Here is a 22,106-nt window from a genome sequence, read left to right as displayed (position 1 = left end):
CCCAAAATAGAATGTTACAATATACAACACATTCAAAGAACACGTAAATCTGCTTTATGCGTGGATGAAGCCAAACAAAAACTGAAAAACATTCTGCTTTTACCTTTGATTTTTATTACAAGGGTTTGGGTTGCAAGGATCCTTGGAAATACACGATCCAAACTCAAATTGGTTGTCCTGGAGCCCAACACAGCGAGCTATGCATGCGCTGGGATACGTGCGCCCGTTCTGGCCACAGACTGGGACAAACTGGTCCACACAGTTACAGGGCAGACCTGCAGGAGCAACACAGAACAGGAACTGGGTGCACACTCATTTTCCATGACACAAGATACAAAAGGAATCACCGAGGCATCTCTGCCTTCAGCCCCTTTCTCCCACCTGTCATTTAGCAATGCTGGAACACAAGCAGCAGGAAGGGAAGTTTGTGTCCTGCTCCTTTACTCATTCTACTCAGCTTTCTTCATTTTTCCCCTAAACTCCTTATCTGTCATCCCTAGTGCACTGTCTCTACTTATTTTTAGGTATTACTTGAGGTTTTATGTCTCAGTATTGATTTTTTTTCCTGCAGTGCAGGTTAGATGTGAGAAAAAAAAAAAATAGTTAAAAAAACATAGTTATAACAAGTTATCGGGTGCTTTCCATTAATACTGCAGAAAGAATTTAGTTGACAATTCCTGCTCTAAAAATACTCAACTTGGAATTTTCATGGTTTGGAAAGTTACCTGTAAACTTCCGACGTTCATCCTCCGAGCTGTGCTCAGTTAGACACTGACGTGTGGAACAAATCAAGTTTCCAGCAAAACAGGAACAGACATTGCAATCTATATTAAAGGACGTTCCATGGCCTTCAAATAAATTAAATAAATACATACAATTAATGCAAATACACTTGAAGACTACATATTCATATGCACTACATAGATATTACATTCTCATTAATTGTTTCTGTAATTTCCCTTTTCAGTATATTTTTAATTAGTTAACCACAGAAGCAAGCACTTAGTCCTTTCAAAGCCTGTATAAATTAGGTTTTCTGTTTGTTTTTGTTTTTTTGGTTTTTTTTTTAAGAATAATAAATTCTGGCTAGCAAGTTTCATGTTTTCTTAAAGGTAAAGCTTTTGTAAAGACACATTCTTCTAAATGAAAATTACATATACCTCCTAAACTTTTAGTCTCACACATAAAGCACAAGAGGTAAAAGTGCCAATGCTTCATTCCAGCCTTCATTGAATTGGAATTTTATAAGTCAGTAACATCTTAACACCTGAATCTAAGAATCAAACTGCAAACTTAGGGGATTTTTCTTCAATTTAGCAACTCCAGTTTGGTTTTCTGAACTGCCCATATGACTGCCCTTCACTGTGATGTGTGTTTTGTATCAAATCAATTCATGTTGATGACAGACTCTGATCTATCCATAACCAAGCTGGTTATCAAAGACTACCAACAAGTACACAGCTCTTCAGGAAAACATAATAGTAATTACCTTACAGAATAATGTAATTCCCTCTCATCTCTTTTCAAAGGGTTGAGGTTGAGAATTAGAATTTTTAAGAAAATATTACACAGGCACAAGGAAACCCCTCAGCACTGGAGCAATTCAGAAAAGGTGCTCAGAGACAAATGAGGGCAGAACAAGAGCGGTGGGAGAGAAAGCCTCTGTAGCACAAAAAGCTCTCTTTACACCACAATACTACTCAAAGGAGCAAAGAATTGCCAGCAGGGAAGAAAAGCTTAGAAGGTAATGCCCAATACAGGATCTCAGGTGATTTGTCTGAGTACCAGACTTAGGATCCACCTGAAAACTGTGCAGGGCTATTGTCTTTCGCTGTCAAAGAGTGCACACAGCAATCAGTAATCATTTAATTGGCTGGAGTCAACTCACAACACAGAAAACCCCAGCATCATTCAAAACATTCAGAGTTGTTTTCTTTATAGAGAATGGTTTTAAAAAACACAGTTCAGATGTTATGTCTAAACCTTGGCTTTTTACAACTGACATATAAACCAATGAAATGTAGTTACTGCAAAATATTTACATGGTGACCATAAACTTTTCATTCTTTGCTTTCAATGCATCATCTAACAAATTTGGAACCTAGTAATTTTTAATTATTTATTACATAATACCTAGAGTCTTAGTCATCACAAACACTTCAGAAGTCACTATGGCAAAAGAGGAAGGTGTCTGGTTTTGCAGTTGTGGTAGTTTGTTTGTTTTTAAATGGACAGCACTTACTGAATACCTACAGCTACACATATTATGGTTCCCAGAACAAGTGAGAGCTGTACACTGTGCAACCATAAAATACAAATAGGGCATCCAACATCTTTGTGATTATTCTCACAAATAATCTGAAAAACTGCAAGTTCCCTTGGATAGAATGGTCCATAGAAAGTTACAGTCATAATTTAAAAACTGCATTTGTTAAGAACTGTATCTTAAAAGTATCCACTTTCACAAGATATTTTCTACAACTGCCCATCAAATATATTGTTAATGTTAATATGTTTTCATTGTTCTGCTTCCATGAATGAATAGTACCGACCCTGAAAAAAACCCCACCAAAACCCAAAAGAAAAGTTTTAAGTGCATTTAGCTGCCTTTTATCTTCTTTGGACAAACAACAACAAAAAATCCAGATTCCAAAATCCCCTATTCCATTCCTGGAATACTGCAGGCAGACTTTCCTGAGTGATGAAAATTACATCCCAATTTCCTGTTCTTTCATGATTTAGGGTTTGGTTCCCAATCTGAAAATTATGTTTGTGACAAATGTAACTACAGCAAGTGCCTTGCATCTTAAGTTTTACTTAGTGTGAAAATAACTCATATAATGGTAAAAAAGAAACCTCAGTTATTTTGGACTCATGAGATATTTTTACCTTGCTTTAGCACTGGTTGGACAACAGTCTGACAGTATTTTAAAAGGGCTGATTTACAGACACTAAACAATGTGCAGTGCTGAGATATGTAACTGTTCACTAGCAGAATCTCTCTTGCTTGCTGATTCAAAGACACCAAATTCAGACAGGTCACAGCTCAGAATCGACTCCACTTTATGTTCAAGACCTTTCTTAAGTTTTCCCCTACCTTAGTAGAAGCTCTTTTTTTTGTTTTCTTTTCCCAAGATTATAATGCCAGTTTGCGTGACAAAAATACCCATTTAAAGTTCTCAAGCAAAGAGTAAATCTGAAAATAAATCAATATAATCTTCTAAGAAGCATCACCTGTCACATCTCCTTGAACTCCTTTGACAGTTAGATTAGGGTAGAACCCAATAAATCCTTGTTACCCATGCCAATTTAAACTCTAAACAGGGAGCTGCCATGGTGAGGAAGACTTTAAAAAAACACAGTGTTCAATACACCTTCATCATCATCATGTATTTGCTTACACGTTTATTATTAGGCATATATTAGCCCCATGGATAGATATCTTAAACTATAATTGTTATATTGAGATTGTGCAAAACTTATTAGGGGCTGTTTAGCGGAAGAGCCAAAGAAAAGGAAAAGGAGATGAATCAAGATGATGAAGGAGATGAATTAAGATGAATCAAGCAGGAAGATGTGTGGGAGAGCAAAGGGAAGAGGGGAAAAGGGAGTGGTTCAATGTAGGCAGGTATCTGGACAGTATGTCCTTCTCACTGAACCCTACACTTGATCACCACAACCTATCCTGTATTTTTATCCAATCCTATTTTTACACTTTTAAGATGTGTGCTTCCTACTCTGAGTATGTGCATGAGTACTAACAAACCTTAAGGTGAATGAATCAGCAAGTAGGGAAAGAGGTCTTTGTGCCAACCACTGGAGTGGAAACACAAACCTTGGGAATTCATGGGTCCAGATACCACAAGCCACTGGAAGGAAGAAAAAAGCCCCCAACAAATCCAAAACAACCCCTCACCAATCATTTGGAGATAGTAAAGAAACCATCCCATGCTAAAAAGAAATGGTGCACTGAGAACACCCTTCACACAGGACTGTGATTGAGACAGGCACAGCTCAGTACTGATTTCAACAAAGGAACCCTCCAGCAGCATATGTAAGACTTAACCCAGTATGAAATACAGGCATGCAATCATCAGCTTCTGTATTTTCTGATAAACTCTGAATTCAGATCCTCTGTGTCTTCTCAAGTAGCTCAAAATTCCTTAGGTAAGGAGCAGGTGCTGGATGCATCACTGCTCTGTTACTTACTTTTTCTTTGTCCTCCAACAATGCATGATTTCTGGAGGTCAACACAACGCATTTCCATACAGTTCTCCAGCAAGCCACTGTGTCCACAGGTACAAATCTTGTAGCAGCCAACATCACCAGCTGAGGATGGAACTTGGATAAGCGTACCTTGTCGGACAATAAAATCCGAGGCCTCTCCCAGTTTGCAGCCTGCATGCAAGGAAAAGTTTTAGCTCATAAATGGTAAACGTGGGCAAGTGCCACTAATGAAATTAATTACTACACTGACTTGCAAAAAACATAAGGAGTTTTTGAGCAGTCTTGCCCTTACATTCACCCATTTCCTCAAGGCAACAAGCAGCAAAAATAGAAGATAGTTGCTTGAGACAAAGTTGTGAAATACCATGTTACTTTTGAGAAACAGACTTGAAATTACAGTAATTCTCATGTGTTTTAATTTTCCAGCTCTGTAGTAGTATGAAACATGTTATGTGACAAATACTACACATGCTTCACCCTCTCCAATACAGAATTTGAATTAAAGGGTCTCACAAGCAAAGCCCAGACATTTGCCTTCTCTCACATATTTTATTGTGCCTTTCTTCTCTACTTGTAGCTCTTAAGTGAACACTGAAAGATTTTACAAGACGTGAGGAGGGGAGAAAGGGAGAAAAAGCAGGAAAAGTAGATTGAAAAAAGAAAGACTGGAAAAGAAAAAAATATTTTAAAAATTGCAAGGAAAAATAATAAAATAAATAGATTGAAATAACACTACAAAGGCTGAACGGCAACAAACTCCCTGAAACTTTCAGTCAATAAAAAGACTGAATTAAAACATAAAAGTCACTTTCCAACCTTCAGAGGAGGCAAATTGTCTCTTTGAAAGCTCTGTATTCAGAGCTTGTTTTCAGATGACTTTGAATGACTTTTGCAGCAAGTGAAGACAATACAACCTCTATAGTAATAAGGCTCAGCTTTCCAGGAAAACAAACATATTTGTAAGGGTCATAAAAGCATAACCAAAAAATGGCCCTAGGCTCACACAAATAATGAGCTGAAGTCTATCCTCACTTTTAAAACAGCTCAAGAGGAGCACATATACGAGTGAAGCAAAATCCAGCTTTCCTTTTTAATTAGGAACCACTGGGGAAACTGCTGATCAGCCACAGAACTGCTGGAGGAAAGAGGCTCAGGGAACTGATGTGAGACAGCTATGGCAATGTCTCCATCACCTCCTCTAGAAAGGAGGCTGCTCCACACAATTCAGTGTAAAAATCAGTGTTGCTCTCACTTGCTCAGTCACACACATGTTCAAGTGGTCACCAAAGGCACACTTTCTGCTCTGCTTCAAGAACCACAGCTGACCCCTCATGTCACTGAAATACACCTGCTGCTATAAAGGAAAGGGGAAAACTGTGGCAAGCACTACCAGTGCCTAGGGCAGGACAATAAAGAGGTTGTAGAAGTTGGACATTGCAGAGTCTCACACTTTTTGTAGGTTTGATCTTTGTTACTGACACCACCCAACCCTACCATTTCAAAGTCAGGGTTATGAAAACTTGAAACTTATTCTGCATGAGGCTCTCTCCCCAGTCAACTCACATTTTACACATGGTGCTGAGGTTAGACAACACCAGTGTTCTAAACCATCAGTTCCCAAATAACCATAAGTGTCTTTCTGGTGAGCTGCAACCACATTAAAAGCGTCACTGAGGGGAGCAGAAGCAGAAACACCATCGGCTGCATATCCAGACATCTTTGGTGGGAAGGGCTGGGTGCTGGGTCAGTGGGAGGGGAGCTGTGGCACTGTGCACCTCTTGGTTCCTGTGGGTTGTATTCCTCTCTTTTTGTTATGTCCCTTTTCATCATCAGCATCATCACAATTATTGTTATTAACTTTATTTCAGTGACTAAACTGTTCCTGCCCAGGCTGGAGGGGGAGTGAGCGAGCGGCGTGTGGTACTCAGGTGCCAGCTGGATTGAACCATGGCACAGCAGTGCACTTCAAAGCCTTCAACAATACTTCAATAACACCTTTACCTGCAAAAATTCAGTAAAGGGAAGCCTAAAAAACCTTACCTGGCACACACAAATATGGAAGACACAGCTCTCCAGATTGACAACCTTTTCTATTTACTTCACACAGCTGATTAGCTGCACATGGATTTGGATTACATGGATGTGTGACATCTTCCACAATGTTACCTAAAGAACTTGGGCCTGAAAATAGAATACACATCATCTACACTGATTTAAATGAGGTTTATGTTTCTTCAGCAAAGCATGGCATTTTGTACATCCAGTAAAATAATATTTTTGACAATTCTGTGATTTTTTTTTACTTTAACTATAGATGTAGAAGCATGATATGACCAGATAGTTAACTTATTTCAATGGTTTAATCCTCATTCCTGGAAATAATGACCCAGATGAACCTCCACATGCAAAATATATTTCCTTTATCTTGTCTGCCCAATAATTTTCTTGTCACATATGCGCAATACAAGAGGGAATAGAAGCAATCAACTATGGCAATTTGAAAATTCGAATTTTCTCTAATACACTAAATAAAATGCCTCAAATTCAATACAATTTTCTTTAAAATAAATAATGAAGATTATTGAAAGTAATCACAAGCTTTCAAAGTATCCTGGTTTCTAATTTTGCTGCATAGGTATGTTAATACTTACTCAGGTAAGTATCCAAGGGTATACAGTTCTCCAAGTCATCAGTTGGAGATAAGAGCTCACAAATACTCTCAGCTGAGTGGCCTTCAGGGAATTTATTATGATCTCCACACTTCTTCAATATTTCCACACAATCTGATCTACAGATAAATAAACAGACAGAACTTCATGAAGACTACTTGAAGAAAAAAGGGCTTATATGAAGAAGATTTCTTTCCATGTTATTCCCTTCCCTGAATCCACAACTTTCCCAATATGCCTCACAGCAGAGTGTTTATATATATATATGTATATGCAACATTTTACATAGAAGGAAGGAACAAATCTGTGACACAAAGACAGAAACTACTGCTTGTACTACTCCTTTTTGACTTAGGGCTTGGTGATCTTCATTTTCTATGGCATCATATGCATGTATCTTCCAAGACCAAGCACTTCCTTTATTTACTAATTTCTAATATGGGTTGAACTCTATCTCACTACCTGCACTATTAACTGCTCTTTTTTCTACTCAATCACCTACTTTCAAAATTTATTAAAACAAAAAACAACTTTTTTTTTTCAGATCTTTCTGTCAGCTGAAAGTCATCAGTAGATCCCAAAATCAAAAAAGAAGAAAGGTTTAAGACCCCATGGAAAGCAAAAAAAAACTTCAATATATCTGTTTTTTCTTTCACTTTACAAGGCAAGCATATACATCTATCTCATAAACAGGCAAATATCTTAATTTACAGTGATGGAGATTCAAGCAATGGCAACCATGAAATTTCATATTCTGTCCATGTTTACCTTGCCATGTTCTCCTAACATAGCAAACACAGTCCTACAGCTTTTTAGTTTTCATTAAAATCCTTAGTAAAACCTCTAAAATAGTTTTTGTTTTCCCCATGGTACTTACTTGCAGATAATACTTCCTCTAGATTTGCTGTGACAAGGTTTAATCTGCAGGGAGCAGGCAATTGCCTTCCACATTTCTGGTTGGCATTTTTTAATATCAAGCACAGGAATATTTATGAAAGGCATCTTAATACTCCCTTTTTCCCATAGCTTCATGTCATTCATGGCTCCCTGGTCTGACTGAGTATTGCAGCTTCTAAATAGTTCTGTTGGTCTTAAAAGGAGAAGGTAAGATATAGCATGTATAAAAGAAAAAAAGTATCACACATTTTCCCTTTCTACCATAAGAACTCTACATCCTTCATATGGCTTGCTTTTTGTGGTATACAAGCAATTAATCCCTCCCACAGTTAAGCAAGGTCAGAATAAATTTGAAATCTGTCTTTAAGGAAGACAAGGTCTAAGACTCAAGGCTAAAACTCCCTTCTCACCTCTATCTCTTAGATCAAATATCACTTTAATATTTCTCACCTGAAGTTGACCTAAGAGCAAATATCTTAGCCCAAATATCTCTGTAAATGTTTCTTGGTGAATCACTAATGCAAGTTGATTTATGATTTATATTTAGCCAGGCTTAGGATTCTCCTATGAACACTCACATCACTACACACTATTAAAAAAAAAAAAAAGTCAGAGATCTCTAATAGCTAAGAAAATTTAGGGTTTTTTTTTTAACTCTAACTGTAACCTGGCAATTACTTTCAGACACCACTTCTAAATAATTCTGTCCTACAGAGTACAAACCCACAGAAACATCTCTGCAAAAAAGGAATTTTGGAAAATGAGTAACATATAAATTTAACAAACACTTTAAGCTTATTTATAATACACAACATTCCAGTAACCATGACTTACTTGTCTATGCAGTAAGGCAGAGGAATACACAGAGGTAATACACTGTGACATTTTACAAGTTCACGGGTTAACTTTTATTCTTGTAAGTTTTGTTACAGGTGTTACTAAATACATTTCCAAAAGTTCATTCTAAAGAAAAACTATTTATTTTCAAATAAACTAAAACCATATTTGCAGAAAGAAAGCTACATATAATCTCAAAATAAGTCTTAAAAACATTTCATTTTATTTTTGAAATCAAAGCATAGGAATTCCTTTATAAAACATTCAGTGTCTCTCTCCTACCTGTTATTAAAATTAGTGCAGTAAGTAAGATTTCTACAGCCCAGCTGACAAGGTTCTCGTACATCTGCTAAACAGGTCAACATGGAAACTTCAACTGCATTATACTCACAAAAGCGATCAAATTCTTGCCAGCTCTGTGAATTGCCCCAGCTCGTGCTATAAAGTTTAGTGCAGAGCTCTCTGAAAACAAAAAACAAATAGAGATGAAGAAAATAAAATTAAAAGAACAACATCCATTCAGATATAGCCCATCACTTCTTTGCCCCATCACTCTGCCTCCGCTCACTGCAAAGGATTGTGCTAGAGCCCACAAAGTCTCCAAGGGCACCCAAATGTAGTGCTCAAAGCAAGTAACCCATTTTGCTCAAGCATGTCAGCACATCTTTAAGCTAGTAAGACTGAAAGACTTCAGGATATAGAACTGCAACATCCAAAAAAAAAAGTAACAACTTGAAACCTGAACTTACAACTTTGAGATGAAAACTAACCCTGCTGATTTTACTTTGGTAATAAATCCAAGTTAACATCACAATAAACAACTTCTAATTCCATCCTTCAGCTTCAAATCACACTTTCTCCTCCTACAGAAATGACTGTCAAGCAAAATACATTCCTTCTTTTGTCCTGATGTTTGAAACAAGGATACTGTTTGCTGCTTTCATTTGAGATGTTTCCTGGTCTCAGCAATACCCAGCTCTCATTGTTCATGGCAATGTCCTACAAACTAAAAAAGTTTCCATCCCAAGATACGGAACTTCACTGTATTATTAGATCTCCTGCCTATCGAAAATTTGATAGAAAGATCCATTTTAGAACTCATTGTCAAAGCAAGAAACTAAAAGATACTTTATTAACTATCCTATACTACAATGTTCTAAGAAATAATGTAACTTCAGGCCTCTACTACTAAACCTGTTAAAGATCCTGCTGCATTCATGAGATGTTGTTACTGGAAACTTTGATATAAAAGGAAGTCACAGCTCAAAAATGTTTGCCGCTTATTCAGACACACTGATGCATTTAAAATGCAATCACCATCTATTTTTAAAGTGGACATAAAACCACTCTAGACTAAAAATGCCTCAATAATTTGCAAGCATGCAACAATTTGCTGAAAACCTTTGTTTTTCTAAATGTCAGAATAGTTAGTTCCCTTATTTAATTACTAAATTACCTAAGTTATTTTTCACCAACAGAAACCAGAAGAGCATCTAGAAAGGAATACTGCCAAGGTTTTAACATGAAGCAAGCAGGCACTTGAGAGTTTGTGGAATTGCCCTTTTGTCTCTCTTTAGCATCTCATCCTCTTAACCAGAGGCTGCAATGTTGGCTATTATGACCACAAGTATGGTACAAGTTTCATTAACTTACTGTGTCTGCTATAATAAGCTAGTGCCAAATGTAAGAAAAGGTTGATTCCTCTTATAAAACAGTATGTTTTGAGATACAAAGTATTGGACAGAATACATTACTCAACAGATTACCATCTGGTAACCTGAACCTTCATTTTTTCTAAGAATTCCAGAACTTCCTATTTGATGTACACAGCAAGATTCAGGCAAAGGCCAGAAACAAGACAAACTCCTAAGCACTTTCACAATTAGAAATGAGGTTAGAGAGATACTGACCTACATGTGGAAGTATTTGCTTTAGAACAGCAATGGAGCTTAGCTCCATCGAGGCCAGTTGAAGGTGGGGGGTGCACAGTGACTCCGGGGTGAACAGATCTTGAACTCTCAAGAAAACATTGCCAAAGTGGGTCCTGAGGGAGAGGCATGGTTTTACAGCCCTCTATAAGTCCATCAACAATTTCAAGCTCTGTTTTCATTGACATTAGAATCCTTTTACAAGCAGTCTGACACGCATAGTCTTCTGCTCTATCACAGCAATACAAACCTGTTGGCAAAATAGTTAACAGTCAAGCACAAAACAACATTAAAGATGGACAACATAACAGCCCTGAGAAATAAAAGTGCTGTAAGGTACCTTCTCCTCCTCCAAAAAATCTCAAATAACATTGCTTCTGCTAAATAGAATCAACTCTGAAAAAAAAACCCAAAGCCAATATGTAAAAATGAAAAGTAAATAAAAATTATTAATGCACCTCACCAAAAATTATCATAATATAAATTCATATAATGATTGCGTCTAAACCCAAAAGTTATCATCATATAAATTCATACAATGATAGTAAAACAATTCATACAATAGACTTCTACAATAACGCATTTTATATAAAATGTACAGGAAGTACATTTTCAGTATCTTCTATAACTTTCTTTCAGTAAAGAAGGATTTCCTTGTACTTACTGTCTGTAGGATTTCTCATTGGATACGACTGTGTGTAGTTATTCACGCAGTGTATAAGCTGAGGGCTGATAGATGCACAGTAATTTTCAACTGCTTTAATTTGGGACGGACCAGGAGAGGAGTCTGTCCGAAAAATTGCTTGGCAATATTCCCGGCAGTTCGTGTGGTGACCTGCGTAACTGCAACAGACTGACCCCACTGGGGAGGCAAACAGACAAACAACAGAAAATATATGGGTTCCTATGCAGGGAAATGAAGAGATGAGCAAGTCTGACACACAAGGATGCTCAAGGAAATGAAAGGAAAAAAAAAAGAACAAATTCTATGCTCTATTGAAAAATCTTTGTCTACAGAATGACTGGAAATATCTGTAACTAGCCAAACTACATTTGTTTGTCTGGCAGGAGAAAAAAGTCAGTATTAAAGCTGCCTTGAACTCGAGCTCAAGACATGAGCAAGCCAGCTGAATCCCATTTTCAGCTGTTTTGTTCTTATTTTAGGTAACCAGACATGTCCAATAATTGAATTATCAGAGAAATGCTACTAATAACAAACAAATATGACAGTAGTATAATTCAACAAACCCAGACAGATGGTACTGATGATTCACCCATTTTTGCTATTTTGTTAAATACATATAGTAGTCCTTGACAACAGCTTCTACTGGAATTAATTCTGAGACACTGATTTCATTTTATATAAACAGAGATCAGGCAACAAAACGCATGGTTCTTCAACATTTCAACAATGCATTTAATTTTGCTACTTAGCACACATCAAATGAACAAGCGGGAGAAAAAGATGACAGAAAAGATAAATACAGATACACAAATTAAAAACAGATATTAATTATACAAATAGCCTAATCCCTTTATTACTTGAGTAAGACAATTTACTTGTGGCTTTTGCTCATATGGGTCTGAAATCCACAGGCTTGTGTAAATGTTCACCTACATAATCTCTTATAGTTTAGAGAAAAAATGAATAATACAAAAGAAAAACAAAATAAACTATTCATTATATACTTACTTTCATTTCTGTTAATACAACTAAAGAGAGCATTCTGAAATCAAAACAAAAGCAGTGTTACAAGACAGAAAACTTCAAAGTATATTTAAGTAGCCAATCATTTGTTATAATGAGCTACTAAACCTTTGGTATTATTTTCTTCAATTAGATTACATTAAAACAAAACCACTATACAAACAGTGAAATCAGGAAATTTAGAGATCAAGGGTCACCAAAGTTCTGTGTGTACTCATAATAAAACAGAGAAATATTGAAGCAAACAAGTAAATTGTAACACTTTCCTGGACTAACTTAGAAGCAGGGTAAACTGCTATAATAGGGTGTCCCAAAATGTTGGAATTTTTTTTAAGGACAATAATTTTAAAGATTCTATGTAGAAAAAAAAATCTGCGCAGATGGATGCATGCAAATGGTAAGTCTCAACAAAATAACTCCATGACAATGTACCTTAAAAGCTACAGCATGCAACCAACTCTCTCGAACTGCAGCTGAAAGGCACAGCTGGGGGATGTACACCTCAAACGTCAGAAGAAGGGAAACACACACATCCTGCTTTGTTTCAGAGGCCTCTAATCTTCAGACCAGTCATGGAATGGTTTGGGTTGGAAGGAACCTTAAAGCTCATCTAGTCACAACCCCCTGCCATGAGCAGGGACATTTTCCACTAGACCAGGCTGCTCTGAGCCCCATCCAGCCTGGCCTTGAGCACTTCCAGGGATGGGGCATCCACAGCTTCTCTGGGCAACCTGCGCCACTGCCTCACCACCCTCATCATAAAAAAAAAATCTGATTCTTTGTATCTAGTTTGAAATTACCCTCTTTTAGTTTACAATAACTAACCCTTGCCCTATCACCACAAGCCCTGCCAAAAAGTTTATTTCCAAGTTTCTTGTAGGCCTGCTTTGGGCACCAGGAAGTGCTATAAGGTCTCCCAGGATCCTTTTATTCTCCAGACTGAACAACCCCAGCCCTCTCAGCCTGTCTTCATAGGAGACATCTTCTATCTCTCTTTGTGGCTCTCCTCTGGACTCATTCCAACAAGTCCACATCTTTCCCATGCTGACAATATAGCCCTGGATGTAGCACTCCAGGTGGGTCTCACCAGAGCAGAGGGGCAGAATCCCCTCCTTCATGACTACTGAACTCTTACCAAAAAACCCCCAGTCTTCCCCACACTGAATAATCACATTTCCCATTAAAAAAATTAGGTGCTGGATATAAGCTGTCTGGAACTCTATGAAAACATGAAGTCTTAAGGTTGAAATGCCAAAATGCGGTTGCTTGTTATCAAAGACTAAAATTATATGATTGTGAGAAAAGAGAAATTTGAATTTAGAAATATCTAACCTCTACAATTGTCAGAACACCAGATTATAAAATCTGATCAAATACTTGATCAATATAGTGAGAAAATATAATCCCCACCTTAATAAAATTCCTGATCTCCATTTCCCCCTATCCCTATAATTTAACAAATTTGTATTTCACGCAGAAGAGAGTATCTAGAGAAGAAAACAGAAACACCATCAGACTGATCCCAAATCATGTGGGATTAAAGTCTTGCTTCAAAACAGGAAAGCACCAGATGTGCTACTACCTCTAAGACAAGGAAGAAAGCTCAAAATGCAGACCTAGATCAAGCCCAGTAGTTCACCATTCTTCATCTATCTTAGTTACTAGTTATTCATTGCATTGCAGAGAAGCGGGTATCCAAATAATCCTGGGGCTATTTTTGTGCAGGTCTGTACTGCTGCAAACAGATGAAAATACAAACATGTCGGGAATAAACTTGATTATTTTATTTTTCCTTTTGACTTAGATATTGTTTAGTGCATAGGAATTTGGTTTTCATTCGTATTTTCTACTTGCTTTCTTCTGCACACAAGATCTTAAACAGGACAGTCGCAATACTGTAATGAGCAGCATCAAATTCCTTCTATTAGCACTCAGAAATTAATTTAAACCTTGGGTAAGCCATGGCAGATGTGTCAACAAAAGGCCCTAAGAGAATAAACACGTCTAACTTGAAAGTGTAAGTTATTTTTCCACAAACAGCAACTATTTATAATTCTGGTGATCATAAATAAAGCACAGATCTATTGGTACACCTCACACAAAAATTGAAAAATCTGCCTTACATAAAACAAAGCCCTAGCCCCTCATAAAGTAGCAATTCGGACATTTTTTTTTCTATGCCAAAAACATCCCCTACAGTATTTTAGATCTTTTCTCCCAAAAGCATGGATACTGCATTATTTCTCTCAGATTACAATGAATTTGCAGCAACATTCTTCATCCCAGCAGCACGTTTTCATCTGATTAACTTTAGATGTTTCCTTCTTTCCTACAGACAAACCAAATCTTGTTACACATCCATCTGTGCAACACAGATGAGGGACAAGAGAATTAATGGAGAAAGAACACAGAGGTGGGGTCACCATCCTACATCTGTAAACAGCAGATTTATACTGCTGCCTAAACACTAATGCCATTTTTGTAGCACCATATATCCTTCACTGTGGATGCCAGGCAAAGGCTACCAGAAAAGCCCTTTTTTAATGTGGCCACCCAGTTTCTTTGGGACCTGCCACATACAACGACACTCTGCCCCTAAACTGACTCTCTTCAGAAGCTGCTGAAATTTGACTTCTCCAGAGCCACCCTGCATGGAGCACTGGAAGGTGGCATATCACTGGCCAGGGATCTATGTATAAATCACAAACAGGAGGGGACTGCTAAGGAACGCATCTCGAGCTGTTGTATTTTCCAGCATCAGTCTCATTACATGGTTATGACATTGGGAAGATGCCAGCAGCTCACATCCCAGACAGCAGACAACTTAATGTTACAACTTACTTTAAAAGTTTTTTGACCAATCGCACAAAGCAAAAGCATATTGACAGTAGTTCTATCCAATCACGATAAGCACACGTACCTTTGGTTAAAACAATGCTTGCTTATTTCGAATAAAAGACCTGCTTGTAAGCCTTAAGATACAATGCACAGAGCTCCATTACTAAGCTTAGAACTTCCTAATATCTTGCTAGATATACTTTTCTGCAGCTTAGGGAGTTATTCTAGACAAGCATTAATAGACAGACCATTGTTCTATTTGTCCTTACTTTTCTACTTCTTATATAATTTTTCTGCTGACAAATCTTATGGCTACTGCTTTGCTCTAATTGCAGTTCTGCTGTCTCTGAGGCCTGCCTTTTGCAGCTTTCCCAAAGCCCTCTGATTTTATGGATTCCCACAGCAGCACACAAACCAGCCAGGCAGAATGAACACTGTAACTTTATTATTTATGGCACTGGGACAGCACAGGCTCCTGGAAAGTCTAAAGTCTGTCTGCCATGTTTATACCGAATACTTAACCATACTGTTAGCACAAACAATACTTAAAATCATACTCTAATGCTGCAATAAACTCAGATAAAAATTGTCATGTCATTTAGAAGTTGAATGCTACAAAAAAGTGATTCTAAAGCAGTTAATGAATAATAGTGTCACTTGCCCTGCTCAGAGGCCACAAAAGAAAGGAGAATGTTGAGAAGATTACGATATTTACTAATATTCTTCCTCTAAAGGGCTCAAATTGAGACAAAATTATCTTCTCACAGTGATTTCACAAACCAATTTTATACATGCAGGTAATCCTAACGTAATAATAAATCTTCTTTCTGTATTTTGAAAATACATTTCCACAGACTGCTGAATCACTGTAATAATCCTCACATTTCTGTTAAGAGGAAGTGGTCTGGCTTCCCTTTTCCACCTTGTCCCTGTTCCCAGCTGTATAGTCTTGTGTATGCCCTTACACCACCACCTTGTCATGACCTGATCTTTCTCACTAATCCCCATGAAAACTCATTTTTCTCATCCCCTAGGATTTAAGTCAGTGATATCAACAGATATGATACTATGTTAGAACACAATAGAAGAAGCATTTTTTAGATATCATCTTTTAGAAGGACCTGCCAGAGGCAGAGTAAGGCAAGGAAGGGGAGGGAATGTGTGTGGAAAAATGGCAGCTGAGTAAGGCAGGGGAAGAAATTCAGCTGCACTGAGTTGTTACAGCAATTCACCATATTTCACAAAATTGTGTCTGTAGCCACCACTAGAATGCTAGTTAAGGGTGCTGACTTAACTAGTTTTTTGGGTAGGTCTGCGTAATGTTCAGTTTATATGTACGTATATAGCCCTCAAACATGTGAGGGGTATAGCTACACAGATATGAGATAATCTTAAAAAAATTTTCAAAATTAGTGTCTAATCATGTGTTCATAAATAAAGTTGTTAAGAGCATTAGACAGTCAGTCTGATTTGAATTACTAACTGCAACTTCTTTTCAGAACACAAGGTTCATATCCATCTCTACTTAATTAGCACTCATATCAAAGATAACCAGCTTTTCTGCCCACTCAAGGTTTCTTTGGAATCTTTGAGTGAACTGGCAATGAAGAAAGACACAGAAAATAAAGCAAAAGGTAAAAGACAGATATAGGTAAGGAAAAACAAAACCAAACCAGCCAATCAACACAGAAACCAAAAGAGAAGAAAAGTATGTTCTCTTTTAAGGAATGACTAAATCATCAGGATTTGGGAAAATGATCGTACAAAGGCAATACTGCGTACACACACAGTCTGATACTCCATTTTTAACTTGTGTTGAATACTAAATTAAGCGAACAAAGATGGCAATATCAAAATTTCTAAACCACAAACACAATGATTTGTTTTACTTGTGCACAAGTCCCATCTTTCAGACCTCTTTTTTTTAAAGCCAGGTGTTTCCAAGCCTGGTGATTAAAGCCAGTGAGACTACAAGCAGAAGGAGTGGAAAGTGGCAGGCAGACACCAGCACCACAACCACGTACACCTTCAAGTAAAGGCTCTCAAAGATTTCTTTTTGGTGTTACGGAAATTGGAAAAGGTGTTGAGGTTTATGCAGCAGAGAACATTTTTCAGTCTTCCCCACCAGACCCCCTCTGAAGGAAGATTTTAGCCAGTACTGCAGGACCTAACTGGTTTCGCTCTTTTTGGAGCTCATCAGCTGCAGGTAACGGCTCAAAACCCCAAAATGCACACACCCCAACACAAACAGAGCAGAACATTTTGCTGTAGGAAGAAGTCCTCTGCATTGTGAGGCATGCTTTCACATTATAAGCACATTCTTTCTAAATGGCTGCCTCTTGTGTCTTGAATGAAAAGCAACAGTGAAGCTGTTGTTTCACAACAGAAATTAGGACTATTTTGCAAAAAACCCACAAAAAAAGTATTTTCCTCCCTAAAAATTATCATGGAATCTATATTCTACTAACTTGGGCAGAAAAATAACTTCACTACTATTGTCCTGGGCAACCTAGCCATGACAAATATTTGAATCTAGATCTTACCCAGTTAAGGCCATCTTAATTTCTAAGTATTACCTACAGTTAACAAATACAATAGTACAATGCTTAACTCTGTGCAGTTAAGCACAGAAAAGAAAACCCTCTTGATATCTCCTTGACTTCATTTAATCTTGCAGTTTATTGAGAGAAGATAAAAGTCGGAAGGTAACAACATACTAAGGTTTAGTGGAATCAGCTGAAGTGTCAAATGATGGTGAACATCTGTTAAAAACTTTAAAAACTTGCAGTAATAACAAGTAAGGTCAAGATTTTCCTCTATTATGTAAACCAGTAAAGACTTGAAAACACTTGCACAGTGAGGTAGTATAAAATTTACTGGAACTCAAATTTTGGCAAGATCATTGAGTGTTCTATCAACCTTCTTTGAACAGCAGAGAATAGAGACAAAAAGCACCAGCAGATGAGAATAACATCATCTACAATGTATAGTGTATGGTCAGAGTTCACCCTGAATTCATTAAGCTGTACTTCCAGAGGCCACACACAGTCCTGTGCCTTAAGAGTTCATTAAAACTGTTTAGGAACCTTTAGCTAAACAATGTCCTAAACAGTTCCTTGAGTTATTATCTGTTGTCTCGGAGTAATCCACACAAACAATTAGATAAGAGCTAAAAACTGATGACTGCATTTTTCAGCCAGGGTAATTAGTAGTCAGCATTCACTAAAATCTCAACAAAAAGCAGGATCATATGACCCTAGAAGGAAAAAACAAGTCAATAAATACTTTGCTGAATCCCCACTACAGCACTTGAAGCTGCAGGCACTGCATTTTAAGTTTCTGTGTTTAAAAGTTGCCAAGTGAGATTAGGTTAAAGTGCTCAAATCTGTGATAGCAAAACTACCTTTAAACCATCCAGGAACACCAAGTGTTCACTACTGGGCATCAAAAGTAGTTTTAAGAGCATAGGCTAAATAAGTGGTGACATTTTCAGTTGCATTTCAACTGCTTGGGAGATGTTAATAGGGCTCAGCTGCAGTAAAGCTCTCACAGTGCCAATTAACTAGAGAAGTTTATATGTCTTATTTGGAATACATGAAGTAAAAACTGGAGTTCTTAATATTCAGAGAGGTGATCTCACAATATGCAGTGCACAGACTCAAGAGCTGCAATCTAATGGAAACTTCAGTGCTACTCTTTCCATGCACAGAAGAAAGAAAAGGGATCTTAAACACAGTAATAAAGCCTTTACAGATTATTTTAAGATTAATGAACTGTTTTAAGCTGCTCCTCCAAGCATGTATTCCATGTGGTCTTTTAAAAAATGAACCCTCACTTTACACAAAAGTTTTAAAAATTCAAAAATCAGAAAATCCTACATACAATCCATACCATCTCCACTTCTTTCTTCTTCTTCCTTTGACTATTACCTACCTTCTTTTTAGAGGAAGATGAACAGGATAGCAGAAAGCTGGAAGAAGTAGTGAAAGATAAAAGAACTGAGGTGCACAGAACTAGAGGAAAAATGAAGATGACAAAAGGAGTATCTGAGAAGCAGAAGATGGAAAAAATGACTATTAGAATAAAACCTTCAGAAGAAGGCAAATAAAATACCTTTTGGTAACACTCAAAAATACTGGGCAAGTTGTGCAAAATTTATTCATTTCTGTATGTAGTGCTACTTGAAAATAAAAATTGTTACAGGACATGCCATCTTCAAAGAACTGATAAAAAATTAATACCATATTCCAACAAAATACTTTTCTAAAATGTGTAAAATCTCCCCATTAAAAGAAACATAAATATTTACAGTAAAAGTAATGCAGAAATATATGATCAGCAGAAAAAGCATCTTTGATTAATCTTGTGAAAGGCTGGCACATCAGTGCTGAAGTGATTCTGCTACTGCATGACCTGAGTCTCCACTTAGTGACACCTTCTGCATGGTTTGGCTTTTTTCACTGCTCTGAACCCTCTGCCCTACTCCTGAAGATTTACCTCCTTCTTCACCCTCATTAACTTAGTGGAAGGCTGAAGGGTAAGTCACAAAATTGCCTCCCTAATCTCAAAAGATTACAGAAGTTTACTATGCACAGTTCAGACTATTCTAAGCAACTTGTGAAAATTCTCTGGGAAATCCTTATGTGGGTAAGCTAAGTAAGTTAAGAAGACTGGTAAGCTATGAGAGTGTTTACAAAATAGGGAATTATATTTTACATCCTTAATTCATATAGTTTTTACTTTTACGTCATGTACTTTATTAAATGCCTCAGCAACAGACCTGAGAGCTGATTACCAAGCACTGTGATCCGTACTGCAAACTACTTTTCTAATCGGATCCTCATTTTTACCAAAGTATGAATTCTTAAATGCAAAACCAAACACAGTATGTATGACATGGTATTTATGTGATTCACGTGCTATTTGTGACCTCATGTCACCTCTTTCAGTTTGAAGCAGCCATTCCTTCCCCAGTTCAGTGGTTCCCCAGCATTCACAGAATGCAAAGTACAGTACAGGACACAGAAGCTACTCACACACTACAGAGGGAGCAGGACTCATACACCAGAGCAGCAAGAAGAGTGGTTTTTTTTGTTTTTTTTTAAGAGAAATAATGACAGGGTGTGGGAAACTGCAGGTTCCCTCCAAAAGTTGTATTTGGAATCTTCAATCTTAGGCATAACTTCCTCAAATTTAATTCAACCAATGAGCCTCTCAAGATTATTTTAAGTATTATTTCCCATGAGCACCTGTAAGCCTGTATACATATGAAAAATCATTGTCATACAAAATTCTATCATAACTAAAGATCTAGCACATCAGATACTTAATTTCTGTCCCTGACACTATTTGAATCTACTACACCTAGTCCTCATTAAAAAAGTTCTTTCCATCTTCCCTAATCAGAAGACTGATACCTTCTACTATGATTTTTCTCCTTCTCCTTCTCTTTTAGTCTTGCACAGATAGCAAGAATTAAGGTTTTCTGTACAATAACAGCAAAATCACTCCTAATTAAGAGTGAGAAGCCCAGTTTTCAAAATTCCAGATAAAAACTGGAAAAGTAGATAAGATGACTATGACCATAAAGTCATTCTTTATTCTCTTACCTTTCCTCTCCCGTTCTCCTTCAACCCATACTGGCCAACCTCCTACAGCAATGCAGAAATCCAGAAAAAAAGAAGGAAACAGACCAGCATAATAGAGGAGAAGCTTGCAGATGTTGACAGTATAGCATATTATAGCATGAAAGGAGACAGAACTACTTAAAATGAAAATGCATTTTTAAGAGAACAAGCTTTCAACCCATACTAACTTCCACAGTAAAGAGTCTAGGAATATACTCGGTAGATTGTTTAGGTAAAAGACAAATGGGAAAATAAATTTCAAAAAAGTAATTCAATACTTCCTGGAAAAAAAACAGGAAAACTGCTCCATTTCTGCCCAAATCAAAAGAATGGAAAATTGTCTGATATCCCAAACTGTTGATTATGAGCAGAACTGATGCAGGACTACCTAACTTAGGGCTGAAGGAAATTAGATGAAAATGGGTGGGAGGAATCTGGCTTTTAATTAAGATGAGTATCAAAAGAAAAGCAGTCCTTGCAGAATAGCACTTCCACACACTGTGTGAAAAAGAATATAGGTAAAGGCAGATTTCTGAAGATATCCTGATGATTAATTTTATGAGCAGAACAGTAAAAATAACTGCAAGCATCAGCAGTTTCACTGCTGTTACAAAAAATTATATGCTTGAAATTATTTATATTCAGATTGGATACTTAAGGCTGTTCTTGAGTTTATTTCATTAGGTCACTTTTAAGCTGACTCTCACTGTCAAAGCTGAAAGGTTTCTCACTGATTGAATGATCATAACGAATGCTGACTTTGATCAAAACTCCTCTGAAATAAATTTTTTGGGACTCCAATTTGATAGTTGCAACTTTTTCATTTAAATTAAGGTATATGCAAGACTAAAAAATTTTTACAGATTGTGATTATACTTTTATAAAAACTGTAGAGAGATAATTTTCATTCATACGAAAATGAGCAAATTCAGAAACACAGCTCTAAAAAGACTGAACTTTCCCTCTTCTACAGAATGTTTTTACAGGACTTATAAAATGATTTATATAAAAGTTGATGTTTTTTCAGATATATTCAGACACAAAAACATACCTCGTATTCCTTCCTGCAGACCTTTAAAACATCATTTTTTGCAGAAGCCTGAAAGACAGATAATTTTCTCTATTTGTAGTAGAAAATGATAAAATCATGTTGCAAAATAAAGACTGTTCTACTTTTAAATTAACTGCAATAACAATGGATTAATGATCTATTAAGATGTTCCTTTAAGAACCTAAAGAATACATGTAAAGCTTTAAGAAAAAACAGCAGACACCATGACTTGTTAATATGGCACTAAATGAAAACCCAAACCCTCATATTTCTGCACCAAGTTAGTTGAAAGCACACAAAGCAACTTAGGTTTTGTGAAAGGTT

General features: G+C 36.9%; 1 protein-coding gene across 6 annotated transcripts in view; it reads right to left on the bottom strand.

Moving 5' to 3' along the window:
- The window catches only part of RECK (reversion inducing cysteine rich protein with kazal motifs), a 45,828-nt gene that overhangs the window by 8,642 nt on the left and 15,080 nt on the right, over window positions 1-22,106 (bottom strand). Inside the window, exons 6-18 of one of the 6 annotated variants that reach the window (XM_054647287.2) lie at window positions 21,783-21,830; window positions 20,706-20,755; window positions 19,038-19,107; window positions 12,252-12,285; window positions 11,223-11,420; window positions 10,541-10,808; window positions 8,913-9,092; window positions 7,774-7,986; window positions 6,879-7,015; window positions 6,268-6,408; window positions 4,210-4,398; window positions 726-848; window positions 104-275 (exon numbers count right to left, since the gene is read on the bottom strand). In XM_054647287.2, the coding sequence (XP_054503262.2) occupies window positions 104-275; window positions 726-848; window positions 4,210-4,398; window positions 6,268-6,408; window positions 6,879-7,015; window positions 7,774-7,986; window positions 8,913-9,092; window positions 10,541-10,808; window positions 11,223-11,420; window positions 12,252-12,285; window positions 19,038-19,107; window positions 20,706-20,755; window positions 21,783-21,830 (1,823 nt within the window). Of the gene's footprint in view, window positions 1-103; window positions 276-725; window positions 849-4,209; window positions 4,399-6,267; window positions 6,409-6,878; window positions 7,016-7,773; window positions 7,987-8,912; window positions 9,093-10,540; window positions 10,809-11,222; window positions 11,421-12,251; window positions 12,286-13,848; window positions 17,263-19,037; window positions 19,108-20,705; window positions 20,756-21,782; window positions 21,831-22,106 lie in introns of those variants that run through there. The other 5 variants (XM_054647281.2, XM_077179750.1, XM_054647282.2 and 2 more) reach the window with 5 other exon arrangements.

Source organism: Agelaius phoeniceus, chromosome 1, assembly GCF_051311805.1.
Source record: "Agelaius phoeniceus isolate bAgePho1 chromosome 1, bAgePho1.hap1, whole genome shotgun sequence".
NCBI classification, from domain to species: domain Eukaryota; kingdom Metazoa; phylum Chordata; class Aves; order Passeriformes; family Icteridae; genus Agelaius; species Agelaius phoeniceus.
The sequence above is the reverse complement of the archived record's forward strand: the minus strand, read 5'-3'. Positions and strand labels throughout refer to the sequence as shown.